Source organism: Bubalus kerabau, chromosome X (assembly GCF_029407905.1).
Source record: "Bubalus kerabau isolate K-KA32 ecotype Philippines breed swamp buffalo chromosome X, PCC_UOA_SB_1v2, whole genome shotgun sequence".
NCBI classification, from domain to species: domain Eukaryota; kingdom Metazoa; phylum Chordata; class Mammalia; order Artiodactyla; family Bovidae; genus Bubalus; species Bubalus kerabau.
The window spans coordinates 8,271,136-8,289,095 of NC_073647.1; the positions used below are offsets into that span (position 1 = coordinate 8,271,136).

Genomic DNA, 17,960 nt, shown 5'->3' on the forward strand with positions numbered 1-17,960 from the left:
TTACACTTTTAGTTCCTAAGGAGCGCGTTGCTATGATTTCCAATGATATGGTGGATATTGTTCTTTAAAATCTCACTTCTGCTATCATGGTTCGCATCAGTGCAAATGATTCCATTTCTCCAAGATTGTCTACAGCATTTTCTGATGCATTTTCCAAAGCAGAGCATCAACAATCTCCCATTAAAGACTCAGTGAATGGAAGGGCAGAGCGTCAACAACCTCTTGTTACAGACTAAGTGAATGAAAGGGCAAAGCGTAAGCAACCTCCTGTTATAGATTCAGTGAATGAAAGGAAAAGGGAGAGATTTCCTCTTGCAAGAAAGGTAAGAGATATTCAGCTGAAATCAGCTCTTTCTGATGATAATCAGACAACTGTACTTAAGAAACAAGATGCTAAGAAACCTACTCCTGATCCATGTAAGGAAAATGCTTACTGTTACTTTATTACTAAAACTATTTTGAATAGATTAAAATCTTTTGCCACAGAAAGAATAGATTTGCTACTTATTCTTGATCCTGAGACTAGAGAAAAACCGGATGTTGGCTCAGAATTTACAAATTGTAAACAAAATGACAGTGTGTTTCTTGAATCAAACCAAACGCCATTAGATGTGACTGTCCCGAAAATATCAACAGCTGGAACCATTGTCCATCAAGAAGTCACAAATTACACATTAGCTAATTACAGAGAAAACCATAGACCTGCAATTCATATATCACAAGCTAGTCTTAAGGAATATGCTGACCTCATCGCCAGTACCATTTTGACGCTTATAAAAAATGACAAAGACCTAGAAATCCAAAAGATGTATACATATCAAACAATACTTCATTTCAAGAAAACATCATTGCAAGTGAAACTGTCAACAACATCTTAAAGAGTTTATGTAATAAAGTATCTTTGAAGGCAAGTGGCTTTTACTCAAAGCAGGACCCTGATCTTTTTACCCAACTAGCTGTACAAAATGAAATAGTGCCAGGTCAAAGAAAAATGGAAGACAACACCAAACTGTCTCTCTTTTCAAAATAGTCAGGTGAAAACCAAAAAACACAAGAAGTGGAAAACCAGAGAAGGACATTGGAAGAAATATTTAGAAATGGAGAATCTGGACAGGAAAAAACAAATTCTTTGTTAAGTGTAGTTAAGGAAATTTTAAAGAAGGCATATCAAAGGGTATTGGAAAACACAGAACATTGTTCTCCATTCAATGAACTCCCCCACTTTACATCTGATTCTAAAATTAAAACATCAGCATGAAAAAAAGCCTTACAGTCACATATAAGCAGTGTTGTAAATGACACAGTTGAAAGTGCTTACACAAAACTGTTCTCAGTAATTATGACCTCGTTATATGAAAACAGTGAGACCAGAGGAGAAATGGAAGCCTCTGGCAGTGATGGATTACTGATGAATCCATCATGCTTTAGAGAACTGAAACAAGCAGAAAAAAGCAGTGTTCCCCCTAAACCTGTGATACCACAAGTTTATCCTTACACAGGCATTGGAAGTGTCAGTTCATTGGAAAACACCTTATTGCAATTTTCTCCATTGCGACTGGGTAAACACTTGGTTCAAAAGGTTCTCAAAAAGATCACAGATTTTGCTTTGCTGAATCTAGAAGAGAATTCGTCCCCTAAAGGTCAATCTGATGAAATTCTGAGGCCATGTAATTCTAAAGCTAGCCCCAAGGGCAGCCCTAGGGCAAGTGTTAAGACAAATTTTAAAACAAAATCAAAAGTTAACTCTTTGTCTAAATTTGGAACAAAACCACAGCTCAGACCTAGTGGAGCTAAAGCCCAAAGCAAAACCAAGTTAGGTCCTAGAGAAAAGACCCTAAAAGGTAGCTGGTCCAAGACTTCCATTGGGCTCCCACACCTACTGTCAATAGGGGAGGCCAAAAGTCCCTCACTGAGAGCAAAACTCCCCACTGCAGAGCTAAAAATGTATGCCAGGGATATACTACGTAATATTCTGCAAACAACTGTGAATGAATTTGAAGAGGTGAGGCAAAACAGAGCAGTGGCAAATGTAAACACTTTACTTTCTGATCAAATTGAGAGAGCAAGTGGAATAGTGAGTGCAGTTTTGCAAGGACTACATGCTATGAAGAATAATTTGGCCAATCCAATAAAAGGCTCACATTCAGATGATCTCAAACTTCCACGGGGGGTATTTTAGTACAACCTCTGCTGCAAATCCAGAAGCCCATTTCTCCTTGGAGAATGTTTCTTCACAACTAGACAAACTCTTTCCCAAAGAAGATATTTTTAAACAAATGTTTGACAAATGGCAAACAGAATCAAGCAACATGGATAACGAAAAATATAAGCTACCAATGATAGCCGAGGCTGTTTTGAATGAAATTTCAACAAAAGCAAAAGAATTAAAACTCCATTTCACTTTTAGGTTTGTCACTTCTTGAGCCATGTGAAAGCAGTCACCATCATTTTAAAAGAGCTGCTTCTAGAGTTGAGGATTCTCAAGCACAAATTAATATATTTGGCCAGGAAATCATTAAAAAACTATTTGAAAAATTAGAGTTGTGCTTCTTGACTCAGATGTTCACAACGGATAGTAAAGAAACACTACAAAGCAAGAAAGAAACTGCTGCTAGAAGAAAATGTGGTTCCTCATGAACAATCTTAACGATGTACCAACTTACAACACAAAGTTGAAAGACAAAACACTGGGGATCGCTGGCCACCAAATCACTCAAGAGATCTTGGAAGGGGTTCTGAACACCTTAGAGTCATTTGCAGACCTACAGTTCAAACATGTCTCTACATATGCTTTTTCTGAAATTGTGAGAACACCTATTGAAAACTTTTTTGCTGTGCAACAGAAACCACCAATGAAAACAACATTTCCCAAGTTACAAACACTGACTACGTTTCCTGATGAATCTAAACCAAGTAGTATGATTTCCCAGGAAAACATAAACAACGCCTTCAACAGCTTTATTTTTTTCCATTCAGAATTGCTTACTTATGCTGTTAATACTGTTACTGACATGCTTAGTATAATTAAGAACAAACTAGACAAAAATGCACAAGGAACCATCTTCAACTAGCATATTTGAAGAAAACATTGTAGCAAGTCAGATCATCAGCACACTGATAAACCAGTGCACTTATTTCTATGAGTTGATGATCAAAAGCCATGCAAAGGAAAATCTGCTCCAAGGAGCTAAAAATGTCTACAGTGTTAATTGCTCCCGATTTACAACTGGACCAGAAATGTCCACTTCAAAGTCAAAGGGAATTAGCTGCTGGGATGATCCTCCACAAGTCTCCAGCTTGTTGTCTTATTCAGAGGAAGATATGAAAATAAAGGACAAGACTTCCTTAGATGTACCTTCATATGTCAGATACTCTACCGGAGATTCAACTAAAACCATAGAGCCAATGGAAGGGCTCGAATCCGAGTTTAAACCATCATCTCCTAGAAGTGAAGCCCAAGCCTTCAGCCATTTTGATCAAGCTGTGAAAGGAGACTACTCTCTCCCAGAAGGCACTGTCTTACAAATTTCATCTCAGAAATCCAGTGACTCTGCACAGGCAGCACTAGAGCACCCCATGTCTTTCAAAGAAGCGGAAGAGGGTGAAAATCAAAGAGTGCTTCACTATGAGCCCCTCAAACCAGTTGTTAACTCAGATTTTGTTTTGCACAAAGGATATTCCTTTAAGGCAGCATTTATCTGAAAATCTGGTTTGCAGTGTTACAGAGGGATCTAGGATTGATAACTCAAATTAACTTAAAAGTTCTGTGGCATCATCAAAAGGCTACAGAAATGGGAAAAGTTATTTGTTTAACTGTAATGGTCTCTTCCTTAATCTGGCTTTAACATTGCAAAATGGAAAGTAACATTTGACTAGGGAGGTGAGGAGAATGAAAATTTACTCTTTGAAGCTTCCTTTGGAAAATATGTTCCAAGGATTAGGGTGTTGGAGGGGTGAGGAGTGAACATTCAAAGTCCTTCACAATTTTGCCATTATTCATCAGTTTTAAAAATCCCGGTCAGCCAACACTTTGTCTTTTCCATGAAAATTTCTTTATTTAGATTGGTGTATTAGTTCCCTAGTAAGAAGTTCAGAAAAACATGTTATCGTGTCTAAATCTGTTAAAAGACTTGCAAAGCAAATGATGAAAACAGTGTACTTAAAGTATGCATTTTGCATTTCTTGATGAGTAAAATGTAAACTTTGAAGCAAAAGGAGGAACCTTAGGGTCTCTTCTTTGAACTGGACTGTTAATCTTGAATGCAAAAAAGAACTATCGAAAAGAGGAAATATTGCTTGTGATTTTCATTTATTTTTTCCTTTAAACATATGACTAATATATAAGTAAAAGGCACTTAAAGATAAGTAATTTTACTAAATTGAAATAGAAACCATGTGAAAGTTGCCTTACTATTCAATACAGTAGAACCACAGCAAAAATGACTGAGTTGATTGTTTTTTAACATTCACTGTCTCTTTAATTCCAGACTTCTAGTAGAAATTCATTTCAGAGCTTAATAAAGCCCGACATCACCAAAGTGGAGCTTTTAAAAGATGTTCAAAGCAAAAAAGATCTTATCATTCGGTTAATCATTCGGTCAATAATTCAAGAAAATTTAGAAAATAAAGAAGAAAGCTTAGATTCTGATGAAGATGAAGTTGTTTTACAAGAGGTTGTAAAAGAAGAAGAAGAATTTCTAGAAAGCCCACTTGAAGATCAAGTAAAAGAAGACATGAAGCTCACTACCAGCACAGTGGCTCACCCTAAGCCACCAGTTAGCAAATGCAGTCTGAAAAAATTTTTGTCAGTAGGAAAATGTCAGCCCAAATCCAGAGTAACTATAATGACTGAAGTGTCACCAGCAAAACAGACGGAATCTGAACAGACACTAATAACTGATTCTAACATTGATGTAACTACCTCAAAATGCTTGACTGTCACAAACTCGCCTTGGGAGAAAAAGACACAACTGAGCGTAAGTGAGAAATGTAACTATCAGTGACCAGGTGTCTCTAGAAAGGGTAGAGAGTTTCACAAACTTAGTCCAAGTAATACACATTGGGTAGGAAGATAAGGGCATCACCTGGATCCCAAGTAGTCTCTCCCAGCTCTGATGATATTTACAACAAAAGGGAAATGATTAACAGATGAAGCCAGGTGCCGGGGTCCAGCCCTGGTGGGTCCAGGGAATTGGAAGGGGAGATGGCTTCGGTGATCAGGATACAATAGAATTAAAGATATAAAGAGTGGTTAAATAAGGATAGTGAGAAAGAATCAGTGAGAAAATTCAGCGAAGAAAAGAGGCTGAATAAGTTGGTTTACATGGAAAGCTAATAAAATTCCAAGACAAGGAATTTGCGTCACCTACGTAGGCCGCAGGCGTCCTCCCATTCTCCCGAAGGAGAGGAGACACTAAGGCCTCCCTGGTCAGATCTTAGAAGCCCAGGCAAAATTAGTAGGCTTGACGAGCCTCCACGCTACAGATGGGAATTCAGCCAGAAGGTGAGAGAAAGAACGACATGGGGAGACCAAGCTTCGGTGAACAAGGCCCACACTTTATTTTCCAGAGTAGTTTTTATACCTTAAGTTGTGCATAGAGGATAATGGGGGAAGGGGTAGAGTCATGCAGTAAGCCAGGCTTTCTTCCTGCAAACTTATCATATGCAAAAGTGTAGGTGATGTACATCATCTTCTGGCCAGGAGGCCTGTTAACATTTTAAGATCCTTTCTTCAGAAAACTCATTTTTCTCTAAAGGTGATTATTCTAAAGTCAGGCACCACCCTCCAAAAGCATTAGATAAAGTTGCATTCCTATAGGGCAAAGGTGTGGTGGGCTATAACAAGAAAAGAATTAACTCAAGGGTCCAAGGTTACAAACATTAAAGCTACTACTTACATTCCTATACACCAATTATATTAATCAATACACTCCCAGGGACACAGAAGGTAAGGGATATGGAAACTTAGCAGCAAACATTGGCCCAACAAGTGAAAAACCCTTCACCAATACAATTTCTAATCAATCTTTTAACTGCTCCAAGGAATCTGTATTTAGACAGTTTAGAACATCTCACGCCTCTCACGGTTGGGAGGCTATGGACAATCACACGTGGCCGGAAGAATCTGTTCAGGCAGGCTAGAGGACTTCCAAAGGAGTCTGTAGGTTGAAACATTCTTGTCACGCCCAGGAACTTTATTAGCTGGAGCTGTAAGTTAACTCTTTTTCAGAGAGAGGTGGTGGTGGGGGACAGCCCCCCGTAAAGTCAGAGGTGTAGGTGAGAGCACAAAGCAGTAAAGTAGGCAGACTCTGGTTATGGGGGTAGATGCTCGAGAATTTCCAGGGGGACTCCTGAGGCTCGATCCCGCCTTTGCCTATGCCAAGCCTCCTTCCTCATGACCTTTGCCACGGGCAGAGTTCCTCACGCTGGCTCCCGGCAGCCAGGAGCCTCAATTGAAGAAAAACATATCATGGAAAGAGTCCTAGGCTATTTAGAAGGACAAGAAAAACAGAAAATAGAAACTGGTTAGGAGAAACACAAGCTAATTATTTAAAATGATAGGTTGTGGGGGGTTTTGGTACACTGACCTGTAAATATTCATTGGAAGTTTTGTGTGTACCAACTCCATTCCAGTGGGCAGGACCAGAAGATGGACTTGAAGGGGAGTAAAAACATTCATGCAAATTCAGCCTATCTGGGTTTGAATTCTGGCTTTGTCACTTAGTAGCTATGTGACATTGGGGAAAGTTATTTAACCAACTATCTTCTTAAAAATTACTTATCCAGCTTGCTAGTTGAATATGTTGAATATTCCCCCTGTTAACAGCCCATAAACTCTAGCTCTTATCCCTGGTTCTGTACCCTTCTAGTGGTGATCTGGGCCTCACTGACCTCTTGGGTTAGCCCTACCCCAAAAATCGTACCTTACTCATATGTATGGGGATTACACATGATTTAGAATTTCCTAGTAAAACAATCCCATGGATTATCCATTTGAAGGAAACCTGGCTTCAATCCCTGGGTTGGGAAGATCCTCTGGAGAAAGGAAAGGCTACCCACTCCAGTATTCTGGCCTGGAGAATTCCATCGACTACAGTCTACGGAGTTGCAAAGAGTCATACATGACTGAGCAACTTTCACTTTCACTTCTTTCCAATTAACTCAGAAGCAGCAATGAACCAGAGAAAACAAAACACAGGGATATGACTCTGGCCAGTTCAGGAGCTCATCATCAGGTCAATAGCCTTGCACAAACTCTGTGTATTGGGATCTGTTTATTTACTGGAAAGCCATGTGAAATCTCATGAGCAAACAAAGTGTGCCTGGTCAGAAATGCTGGCTATATAGATAACTAAGGAAATGTTGTGGTATATTTTATTTATTATACACACTCTTTTGTGTCTTACTTGTATTTTTCCAGGAAACAGAAATGAGACCTAGCACCGAACCAACACATGACTTCATCCATAGAATGATGAGTGTATCTTTAAATGATGAAGAAGATCTGGCTTCATTTTCTAGGTACAGTCAAAGTAATACTAGTTGGCTAAGGAAATAGAAATCTGAAATGAAGATTACGTTGATGGGAAGAATGGGCCTCTCAGGTACACCTGTGAGGAAGCCAGTTTAGCCCTTCAATCTCCCCTCACTCCTTCCCCTAACTCCCCTCTGTGTTTACTTCCTGGGCCCTCCCTTCACATCTTTTCTCCTATTCCTATTTATCTGGTCTCTACTTTCTTCTCCTGGGATCTGCTTTCTAGTATAGTGGTCTATAGTATAGTTACTTTGAGTCTTTAATGTGTTAGGTTCTTGAATCTGGGAGACAGGCTCTGAGTCAACAGTCCCCACACTAACGGCTCACCTAAAGGAGTTCCCACTTAGTTCATGTATGTACCTAAATGCTCAGCAGGGTGGCCCTGTCAGAAGAATCCCAAGGACACAGAGGGGCAATGTAAATTAGAGCACTCAGGGAAGAATTCTCAAAGGCATTAGAGTTGGAATTGGGCTTTAAATGATGGATAAGATTTAGATAAGACCATCCGGTCAGAAAAGACTATAAGAGAAAGGCTGGACCATGTGGTATCTATAGGGACAGGGAGGAACAAAGTACACTGAAGTCTTAATAGTTTTTCTAGAATAGCCAAAACATGTCTAAAATTGCCCTTGTGTCCATAAGAATATTCACAAACTGGGAACAGTAGCACTCTGTTTTTGGTTTTTAAAACTTTTTATTTTATATTGGGGTATCACCAATGAACAATGTTGTAAGAGTTTCAGGTAGACAGCAAAGGGATTCAGCCATACATATACATGTATCCATTCTCCCCCAAACTCCCTTCCCATCCAGGCTGCCACATAACATTGGGCAGAGTTCCCTGTGCTATACAGTACTTCCTTGTTGGTTATCCGTTTTAAATACAGCAGTGTGTGCATGTTCATCCCAAACTCCCTAACCACCCCTTCACCCCACCCTCCCCGCTGGTAACCATAAGTTCGGAACAGTAGCACTTTGTATCATGGGAGAAATAGGGCATAAGGAAGAAAATCCACCCTGTCCCAACTATATCCTTTTCCACCTGGCACCATGAAATCAAGGTTTCTTTTTGACCCGATGCCATTTTAGGACATCCACTCCTGGCCCACCACTGGCTTTATCTCCACTCACGCTTGTCTTAACATACATAATTAGTATTGCAGGCAAATCTCAACTATTGGTATCATTGCATAACACAAGTGGGAACATATAAAACCAAAGTCAATGTAGCTGTCATTTTTATTTTGAGAACTCACAGACATACCACGCCAGGTTTGCATCTATATAAATAAAGACTTGGACAGATGGTTCTTTAACAGTCATTATTATTCATTAATAATTATTCATTCCTTCATATAAAATACAAAGAAAATGAAATGTCTTGTATCTTTTCTTTAGTTTTGATGATGAGAGTTCCACAGATCCAAGTGCCACGGTTACAGAAGGTTGGATTGATTTCTTTTCTTACTTTAAATTAGATTGTATTTAAAAAGAGAGTTTGTTCATCACATTGATGAATACTGAGTTTTCCAGTAGGCTGATCTAAATTGGAAGAATACTGAGTCAGTTAACCAGCTAGTGTGATGAACTAGTTTGCTTTTTCTGAAACACTAGTAAGATTCCATTAATAATTGTGGCGAAAAGTATGTAGTGTGACTATAAGTTTACAGTTACCATGATCCTGTGGGAAATATCCAGGAAATAAAGGTTTATCACATCTATATGTAGACTACAGCCCATGCTACTAGGGTTTAATCATCTCTTTAAGTAGGTATGCTTGCTTTGTATAACTAGGTCAGCCCCAGTAAAATATATTTAAAAGCTTTTAAAGCTAAAAATGAAACCTACGTTTATTTGCTTGCATTAAATCCTGGCTAGGGTGCACCCCACTTTAATTCTGTCTCTGTTAAAACTGACTCCTTATTTATGAGTTGGGTTTGGTCCTCTATTCTTTTAAAGCTCAAAGGATCAATGTGGCTCTAACAGTGGGACAGCACTGAGGTAGGGGTATCATGTTTACGGTAAAGATGGCCTGAAAACTCCAACTACAGAGCTGGAGTTGGCCTTGGTTGTTTCAAGCCTGCACCCACTCAAGAAGTTACTCAAGAAATATATCCTCTCCATTTGAGAGTGGGAATAACATTTATTAAAAGATGAATCATAGAATGGAGGTAAGTTGCCAGAATCCCATAAATAGGTCATCGTCAGAGGATGATACGTCACTGGCGTGTTTCCTGTATTATGGAATCATAGGCTGTCAGAGCCAGAAAGTAGCTGGTATAACCTTATTTTACAGCTGAAGAGACTGAGGTTCAGGGTAGGGAAGTGACTTGTCCAAGGTCATACTGTCAGTCAGAATATAGATCCCACGTCTCCTAAATCTGAACTCAATGTCATTGTTTTCTTCAACTTCACTGCAGTGAGTCACGCTTAGATATAGGTATCCTGTGGTAATATTTAATATTGCACCTGTCCAGTTCATGCATTCATTCACATTCAACAGAGTCACTGGGCACTTTCTTCGGGCTGGACACTGTTCTAAGTTGTGGAGATAGAGCTGCGAATGAGAGACAAAGTCTTCACCTCCTTCTAATTGGGAAGGGGATATCAACACAATAGGGCTTCCTCTGGGGTGGTGAAGAGTTGGCCAGGACTGAGTGACTGAGTACAGCACATAAACACAATAATTCTAGATAGGAATAAGTACTTCCCATTTCACCCAGGATAAAGGCCGGGGTCTTTACAATGGCTTACAAGGCCACACATGGTCTGGATTCCATTCTCCCCTCCTGGTGACCTGTCTTGACCACCTCTCTTTATGATCCCTCTTAATCCCTCCACTCCCGCCACATGAACATTTATCTTCTTCAGATCTTTGCTGAAATATTATATTCGAAGTCAAAAATTCCCTGAACACTTTTCTTTAAAACTGAAACCCCAATGCCACCCCAGCACTCCCTGCTTTAATTTTATCCCTAGCATTTGTACCATCTGAAAGCTTTTTTTAAAAAATTGTTTATTGACTCTCTCCCTTCCCTAGAATGTTAGTTCCATGAGGGCAGGGATTTTTCTCTGTTCACTGTATCCCCACATGTCTACAAAAGAAGCACAGAGTAGATACTCAGTACGTATTTGTGAAATTCATGAATGAATATGAAAAAAAAAAAAATAAAGAAGAGCCCAAGTGATATAGAATGACTGGCTAGATTAGTTTGGTCCAAGAAGTCTAGAAACATCAGATCTTAATAATGAGACGGAAGTGACCACAAGAAGATCTGGAAGCAGAGGGTCCCACACACAGAGTTCAGTAAGTGCAACGGACCCTAGATGGGATGAGTTTGGCATGTTAGAGGCATCTTCCCCACAACCTGTGCCCTGAATTTGAGGATCTCACCTCTTTTGGTTTCTTCTGCTTGCCTAGTTTCTGCGATTCTCTGATGAAATTATTGAGGTTATTTTTGTGCTAAAATGTGTATATGTCTCAGAAATAACTATTTTCCAATATTGTGTTTTGATCACAGAAAGTCTTGAATGTCCATGTCTGGAGAATTTGAGCAGTCTTGAGGTAAATATTTTTCACTGGGTCCCCTCATTGTGAGCCAGTGGAACCCTGACAAAAATGAGGGAGTGCCTTAAAGTAAGGGTGTGGCATGCCTTGAGGTTGCCTCAGGAAGCACTCCCAGTTGGGACCAACCTCTGGTTGAAGTTATTGTCCCCGAGTTAAGCGCATAGGGTAAGCCCCTTAGCACCTGAGAACAATGGCACGCAAGGAGTGAGGCCCTGGAACTGGAGGGCCCGGTGGGGGCAGCGAGGGAACAGATGCTTCGAAGAGGAAGGGGCGCTGGCTGAGGGAAGTGAACGCTGGCTCCATCTGCTTTGCAGGGTACCCTTCCTAGGCAGCTTTCCAAAAATCTGGCCCACTCCTTAGTGTGATCCCAAGAAATTCCCTCCACCTAAAGCCCTCTTAGGAAGTCTCTGAGGAGACTGAAACTACAGCTCCTCCTAGATCCTCCTCTCTGTTTTGTATTACTTTTGCTTTACTCTTGGTTCACTTTAACCATCCCCCAGCATGCGTGTACACACACATAAACACAAACCATCCCCCTTATCCTGCGTTATTTTCTTCACACCACTTAGGTCACCATTTAGTCATTTATTCAACATTTATCAAGTGCCTACTATGTGCCAAGGGCTAGAGATTCAGAAGTAAACAAAGCTGTCAAATATTCCTGCCCTCATCCTCTGGCACAGGATTCACTTGAGTATAAGCTTCATGACAGCAAGGGCTTGTCTTGTCAGAATAACTGCCTTAGCACCATCAGAGTCAAATTTCAACCACGTCAGGAGGGCCTCAACTCCTACCCCCATGAAGCTGATGGACAGCCCTGTGTGGGAACTGTTACACAGAGCAGAGGTTCTCAACCCTGGCTGCAGCCTGGAATCAACTTTAACAACGGACGCCCAGCGTTCCATCCCCAGAGATTCGGATTCAGTTGGTCTGGGTTGCAGCCTGGGCCCTGGGTGATGCTGACGAACAGGCAGTGTTGAGAACCACTGAGTTAGCGGACTTGTGTCTGGCCATTTAGTAGCATCTGCCCCTTCCCCTCCTTCCTTTAGATAGGGAATTCTCAACCTGACTTCATGCTAGAGTCACCTAGGCAACTTAGAAAAGAGAACAATGCTTGCCCCAGCCTCAAGGATTCCTGTTCATTTGGGGCGGGGTCCAAGCATGCCTATTTGTAATATTTCTCCAGATGGTTGTGTTGTGCAGCCAACGTTGAGAACCAGTCCCTTAGATTGTTCTGTCCCAGTTTATCCCTTTATATATCCTATCCTCCATATCTTAATCCATAAACTGCCTCAAATCCAAAATTTCACCATAATACTCTGCTCTCCATACCAATGGTAGGTGTTGGTGTGGAGAGTTCTCTCATCTCTCATGCTTCTCTCATCTTGCCTTCATTGATTTGCCCCATCCTTTTTAACCGCCCTCACCATGGCACACCTAGCCCAGCCACCTCCCCCAGCCTACTGCAGGCCCTTCTGGGACCCTGCTGCTTCTGCATTCCAGGGGGTGAGGAAGGTCCACAGAGCAAAGCCAGCACCTGAGCCACCATCTCCGCCCTGCCCCCTCCAGGCTGCTGCAACCTCACACTACCACTTTCTTGCTCCAGACCTCACAATGGTTAAGAATTATTTCAAAGAAGATTGGGGTAGTAAAATGGACCTCCCCTTGCCTCCTCCTTCCCTTAAGACCTCCACTATCATTAGCTTTGCTCAGAGAAGGATCGAAAATGTTTTATTTGTTCCAAGTTCCCGGAGGGGAAGGGCAGCATGGCTGACATTGTTCTGTGACCTGGGACACGTGAGCCCTTGAAATTATCCGCCAGGGGCAGCCCTTGTCTGAGTCTGGCGCCAATCCTGGGTGTCCTAATTAGCAAGAATTATGAGAAGTCATGCCTAGGAATAACCAAAGTCCCAGAAGATAATTCTTTGAGACTGAGGGGCCCTGAGATTACTATGTATGATGCCACCATGGTTGTGCTCCCTTCAGGGTTTCTAGTGTTCGCTGTCCATCAAAGGGCAGAGGCTTAAGCTAGTATTTCACCTTTGTCTTGGCAGTTTCTCACCCTCTATCAATGCAGAAGTGACCGGACCAGCCAATATTCCTCAAACGATGGCACTTCAGGTACAACAAATTTATCATTTTAGAATGAAGCTCTCAATTATGTCATTTTGAACATAGAGGAGTTTTGATCATTCACCCCCCCTTGCCCATCACATTGAATGGGCCTTGCCTTGCAGCACACCCACCCACCACCAATATGAGGATGAGATAATATGACTTAGTATGTATGTGTGTGTGTGTGTGTGTGTGTGTGTATGTGAGTCGCTCAGTTGTGTCTGACTCTTTGCGACTCCATGGACTGTAGCCCTCCAGGCTCCTTTGTCCATGGGATTCTCCAGGCAAGGATACTGGAGTGGGTGGCCATTTCCTTCTCCCTTAGTATGTATGTAGATTGCAATTTGCAGGTTATTATGCAGTTCTCTGACTTAAACCTGCAGGCAGTTCCTGGTCATGGGAGTAACATTTATTAGGGACCGGCCATGTACCAGGCATTCTGCTAAGTGCTTTTCTCACATCCACCCTGTGAAGCATCATTTCCATTATATCGACAAGGTAACAGTCACTAAAGCTTATCATACCATGCTTCCTTGCAAGTCTTGAAGCTCTCTCTCAGAGAGGAGAAAATGGAGGCAAATGACCTGCCTGAGGTGGCACAGCCAGCAGGTGGCTGAGCCAGGGCTCTAACATCACAGGTCTTGAGGCTCTCTCCCATATTCTTTTTCCTGCCAAACAGGGGTCACATCTCAGAACTAAGCGGTGACCAGGAACTTCCTGCAGAGTTTAGTGATAAGTAGAAAAGATCCCATCTAGGTTTCCAAGTAGCATGTCCAGTCAAAGAGTAAAATCCCATTCTTCTGTGACTTCAGTTTGATGGGGACGCCTCCTCCCAACCCCTACATTCCACACATTAGAGGAGTTCACTGAGAAGCAGTTCAGATAACCTATTTTTGCTCTGATAAGGGCTTTTGGAGGAAGAAATGCAGAAATGGCTCACCCTGTGCTAAGGTGCTCAAAGTAGTAAAGCTCCCCACAGAGGAGAATTTACATTGAATTTGAAATTACAATGATACCTGCTTAGGAAAACCCACCCCAAAAGAGGGGACTTCTGGACCAACACAGGCTCATTACAGCTTATTTTTCACGAATAGGATTTTGGGGGAATCAAAATCAGTTCATGGTACGACGTGTCATTCCCTAGCCCTTGGCATGTGTCATGGCCATAAACACCCAGGTACATTTCTCTCTTGAGAGTGACCAGTACCAACCAAGTGAAGTCCATGGTGCTGCCCACAAAGCAGATCAAAGCAGCAGCAGGGTGTCTTGAAGGAGACCTGGAAATGGTGGCCAGGCATCTACATTTTTAACAAGACCCGCAAATTGCAAAAACAAAGCTTTATTTTTCCCCTCAAGATTTTCAGAATGTGGCCTTGCAGTATATGCTTGAATTCTGTAACTGTCTTTGTCTTACTTTTTCAGAAGAGATCTCTCCATTCAAGCCTTTACCTTTGCCTTTGCAAATTTTGGCTTTTTCCTTATTAATTTCTTGGTTGTTCTTATTTTGTTTGAGCTATCAGCACATTCCAGTACTGCATTATTGATCTGAAGAGCTAAACTATTCCCACCCCCCACTTTATTTGCGGTTAAATTTGCTATCTGCTACCTTAGTTTTAATCATAGATCCTTGAGGTTCCTAAGGTTATATTGCTAATGAGAAAAGCTGAGGATTTGCAAGAGGTCTAGGAGAACCCTGTCTTTTACTAGAAATAAGAAGGTATGTTCTTTACTGCCCTGTGTCTTTTTATGACATCTTGTCACAGTTCATCAGCAACAAAGGTAAATGCTCATTTCTGTCCTTACAGATACAACAATCATTTTGTTAACATAAACTATTAGACGCTTTAAGAGCCCTTTGCACAAGACAAGTGGTATAGAACAATGAGTCCAAATGGAGACTTTTATTGGCCACACAAGTCCTGTATAGCTCACACAACAAACAGATCACTTGAGGTCAGACAACTGAAAATGTTCCCAGACTGAGAGAAATGCTAGCCTTTTGTAGTGCGCAGCTGCTTTTGCCTGGACATTTTGAAATGGACACCGGTACTGTTGAGAGTTGAAAGTTACCTTCTTGTGTGGAATTAGCTCATCAGGCTACCCATGTGACCTTAGCCAAGGCATCTGACTTCACTGGGTTTCTCCTGCTTTCTTCCCAAGGCTGTCAGAAGGAGCAAAATACTCTTTGTGAAAGCACTTTTAAAAACAAAAGCTATGATATAACTACTTATTTCTGAATCCTAAATGATCACTCCCCGGGGCCTGACAGCAATTGGAAAGCCTGGTAACTGATCACATTTCTCTTTTGGTTGTTCACAGACTTTGAAAAGCCCCATACTTCCTCTAGATGGGTCTGAAATGATGAGGAAGATATCATCAACTTCCTCCCAAGTGTTTTCAAGAATCTAACACCAGTGTTCCGAAACCTTCCTCACCCTCACCCCCTCACCAAAACAGAAACTGAGACTGTAATACCCAATAACAGTAAGCATGTTGACCTTCCTCAAAAAATAAACGGTTGTTAAAGCTGACATTGTGTCCTACACACTGATTCTTATATTGAAAATAAGAGCAAAGAAAGCATAAACAGGCAGTTGGAGAAAAGGAGGGTTTTGATAAATGCTTCTGACAAGCATTTTGGGATGAAAAGAGCAGCTCTGTGTCACATAGAGATCCATCTAGCAGGCAGTGTGGGGTTGAAGCTCTGCTCTTGAGGGCCCTGCAGCCTTGCCGGGAAGATGAGAACTAACTTCAAAGCAAACGTGTGATACCAGTAAAACAACGTGTCATCACATCTTTCAGGCACCCTAGGTGTTCAAAGAAGGGAGTCATCGCTGTGGGCTGGAGTGGTCAGGATACATTTGCTGGAGGAACTGGAATTCAGACAATCCTCAAAGGACCGTTCGGATTAGGGAGGCCTTGACGGCACCGGGAAGGCTATCCCCTCAGGTCACACACCTGCATACACTGCCGCCACGCCTGAACAATTTAGCTCTGGCCCATAGGACATTCTACGATGATGGAAATGGTCTGTATCTGCTCAGTTTGGTACAGGAGGCACCAGCCCCACGTGGCTATTGTCACTAGCGTGACTGAGGAACCCAGTCTTTCCATTTTATTTCAGTTTAAATAGCCACATGTAGCTAGTGGTTGCCTTATCAGACAGCACTAGTCTAATCGGTACAAGGCCTCAGGGACAGCAGCCAATTCCAATTAGGTTGAAGGATTCCCTGAAAGTTCATTTCCAAAGTCTATCCTCAAACAAAGACGTGTAGAGATCTAACTCCTCAGGGGGGCTTTGAAGCCTCCAGGCATCCTCTTGGTCCCTTTAAGAGACATGAACCACCAGTGTGGCCAGAGAGGAGCTCATGGTTTCCAGCCATATTTGTGCCGCTGCACTTGTCAAAACTCAATTGATGGAGAAAGGATAAGCCCCATGGAGAACACCAAAGTCAGGGAATCACAAACAGAAAATTGGAACCTGCATCTGCCAGCTGGCCTCAAGCAGTGCTTGGCTAGAAACGGCTTCCAGGAGACAGCAACACATGAAGATGATCACTCACTAGTCATTCTCATACCCCAGCTTTATCCAGGAATTTAGGTCAGTGGAAGGTCTCAGCCTTATACTAATGCCCAAGGGAACTATTTCTATGAAAGTAAATTTCCTTTATGCTGTACCTATAGTCCAGAAATGTTAAGTGACGTTTAGTAAATAGAATGGCAGGCAGTTCTGCCCAAATATCACATATACCTAAATTGCACTGCCTTCATCTCATTTCTGCCCTTACATACTGAAGTTCATCGCACGCAGCAGCATAAGTTTAAAGTTAGCTTTGAAAGATCTACAATAATGGCAAGCACTGATATTACATAAGCCTTTGTTTTTATTAAAAAGTAATACCAAAAAATAAAACTTTTTTAAAGTAATAGCAATCCAGTTTGGAAATCAAAAGGTATGAAAGCTACAGTGAAAAGTTTCCCTCTCCTCTCCCAGCTGTTGGCCTGGTTCACCTCTCCCAAAGCAATCTCTATTACCAATGGGACCAGTATCCTTCTCAGAGATAGGCTTTGGATAACAAGTGTATTTTCATATGACTTTAGCAAGAAGTCTAATATCCTCCCTCAAAAAAGGCAGAAAACAGAGAGGAAGAGGGAGGTGAGAATGGAAGGAGAGAATGCGTGCACGCTATCTGACGGCTACTATGTCCTAATATCACTGCATTCGTAGTCTCAAAGTCAGTCATTTTTTCAAATGCTCTTTTGTCTAATGAATTAAATGTCAAAAGGTGAGCGCCAGAATGGGAGGAAAGGTGCTTACCATAGCTCTTCCAAGTCTGCTGGCCAAAATACATTAAGAATGTATGAGCTGGTAACTACAGTCCTTAGAGAGAGAACCATTTAAATATTTTTTAAAAACGAAAGCACTAAAAGTAACAATGCCATGAAATAAAATGCAAATTAGAATAACGCAAATGTATCACAATATACCTTTCAGAGAAGAAAACAGGAATAAAATGATAAAAATCCAGTGTTGCCCAGATGTGGGGAATTACATTTCAACTCTACAGTGGTGGCAATCCCACAAATCTGATCTTTCTGAAAAGCAGTCTAACAATAAGATGGGTTATGGTTCCAGCTGTACTTTTGGACCTGGTAACTGCATTTAGGTAAATTTGGTCCAAGGGAATAATATAAAGTGAAAACAAATGTAAAAGACTATATGAAAATGTACATAGCATTACT

General features: G+C 41.4%; 1 protein-coding gene across 4 annotated transcripts in view; it reads left to right on the plus strand.

Moving 5' to 3' along the window:
• The window catches only part of LOC129638957 (fibrous sheath-interacting protein 2-like), a 72,949-nt gene extending 57,204 nt beyond the window's left edge, over positions 1–15,745 (plus strand). For 3 of the 4 annotated variants that reach the window (XM_055563735.1, XM_055563736.1, XM_055563737.1), the window contains 6 exons: positions 4,488–4,976; positions 7,421–7,521; positions 8,933–8,979; positions 11,056–11,099; positions 13,157–13,223; positions 15,537–15,745. In XM_055563735.1, coding sequence (XP_055419710.1) covers positions 4,488–4,976; positions 7,421–7,521; positions 8,933–8,979; positions 11,056–11,099; positions 13,157–13,223; positions 15,537–15,574 — 786 coding nt within the window. In that variant the 3' untranslated portion in view covers positions 15,575–15,745. The remainder of the gene's footprint in view (positions 1–4,487; positions 4,977–7,420; positions 7,522–8,932; positions 8,980–11,055; positions 11,100–13,156; positions 13,224–15,536) is intronic. The other variant, XM_055563738.1, reaches the window with a different exon arrangement.
• The last annotated feature ends 2,215 nt before the right edge of the window (positions 15,746–17,960 follow it).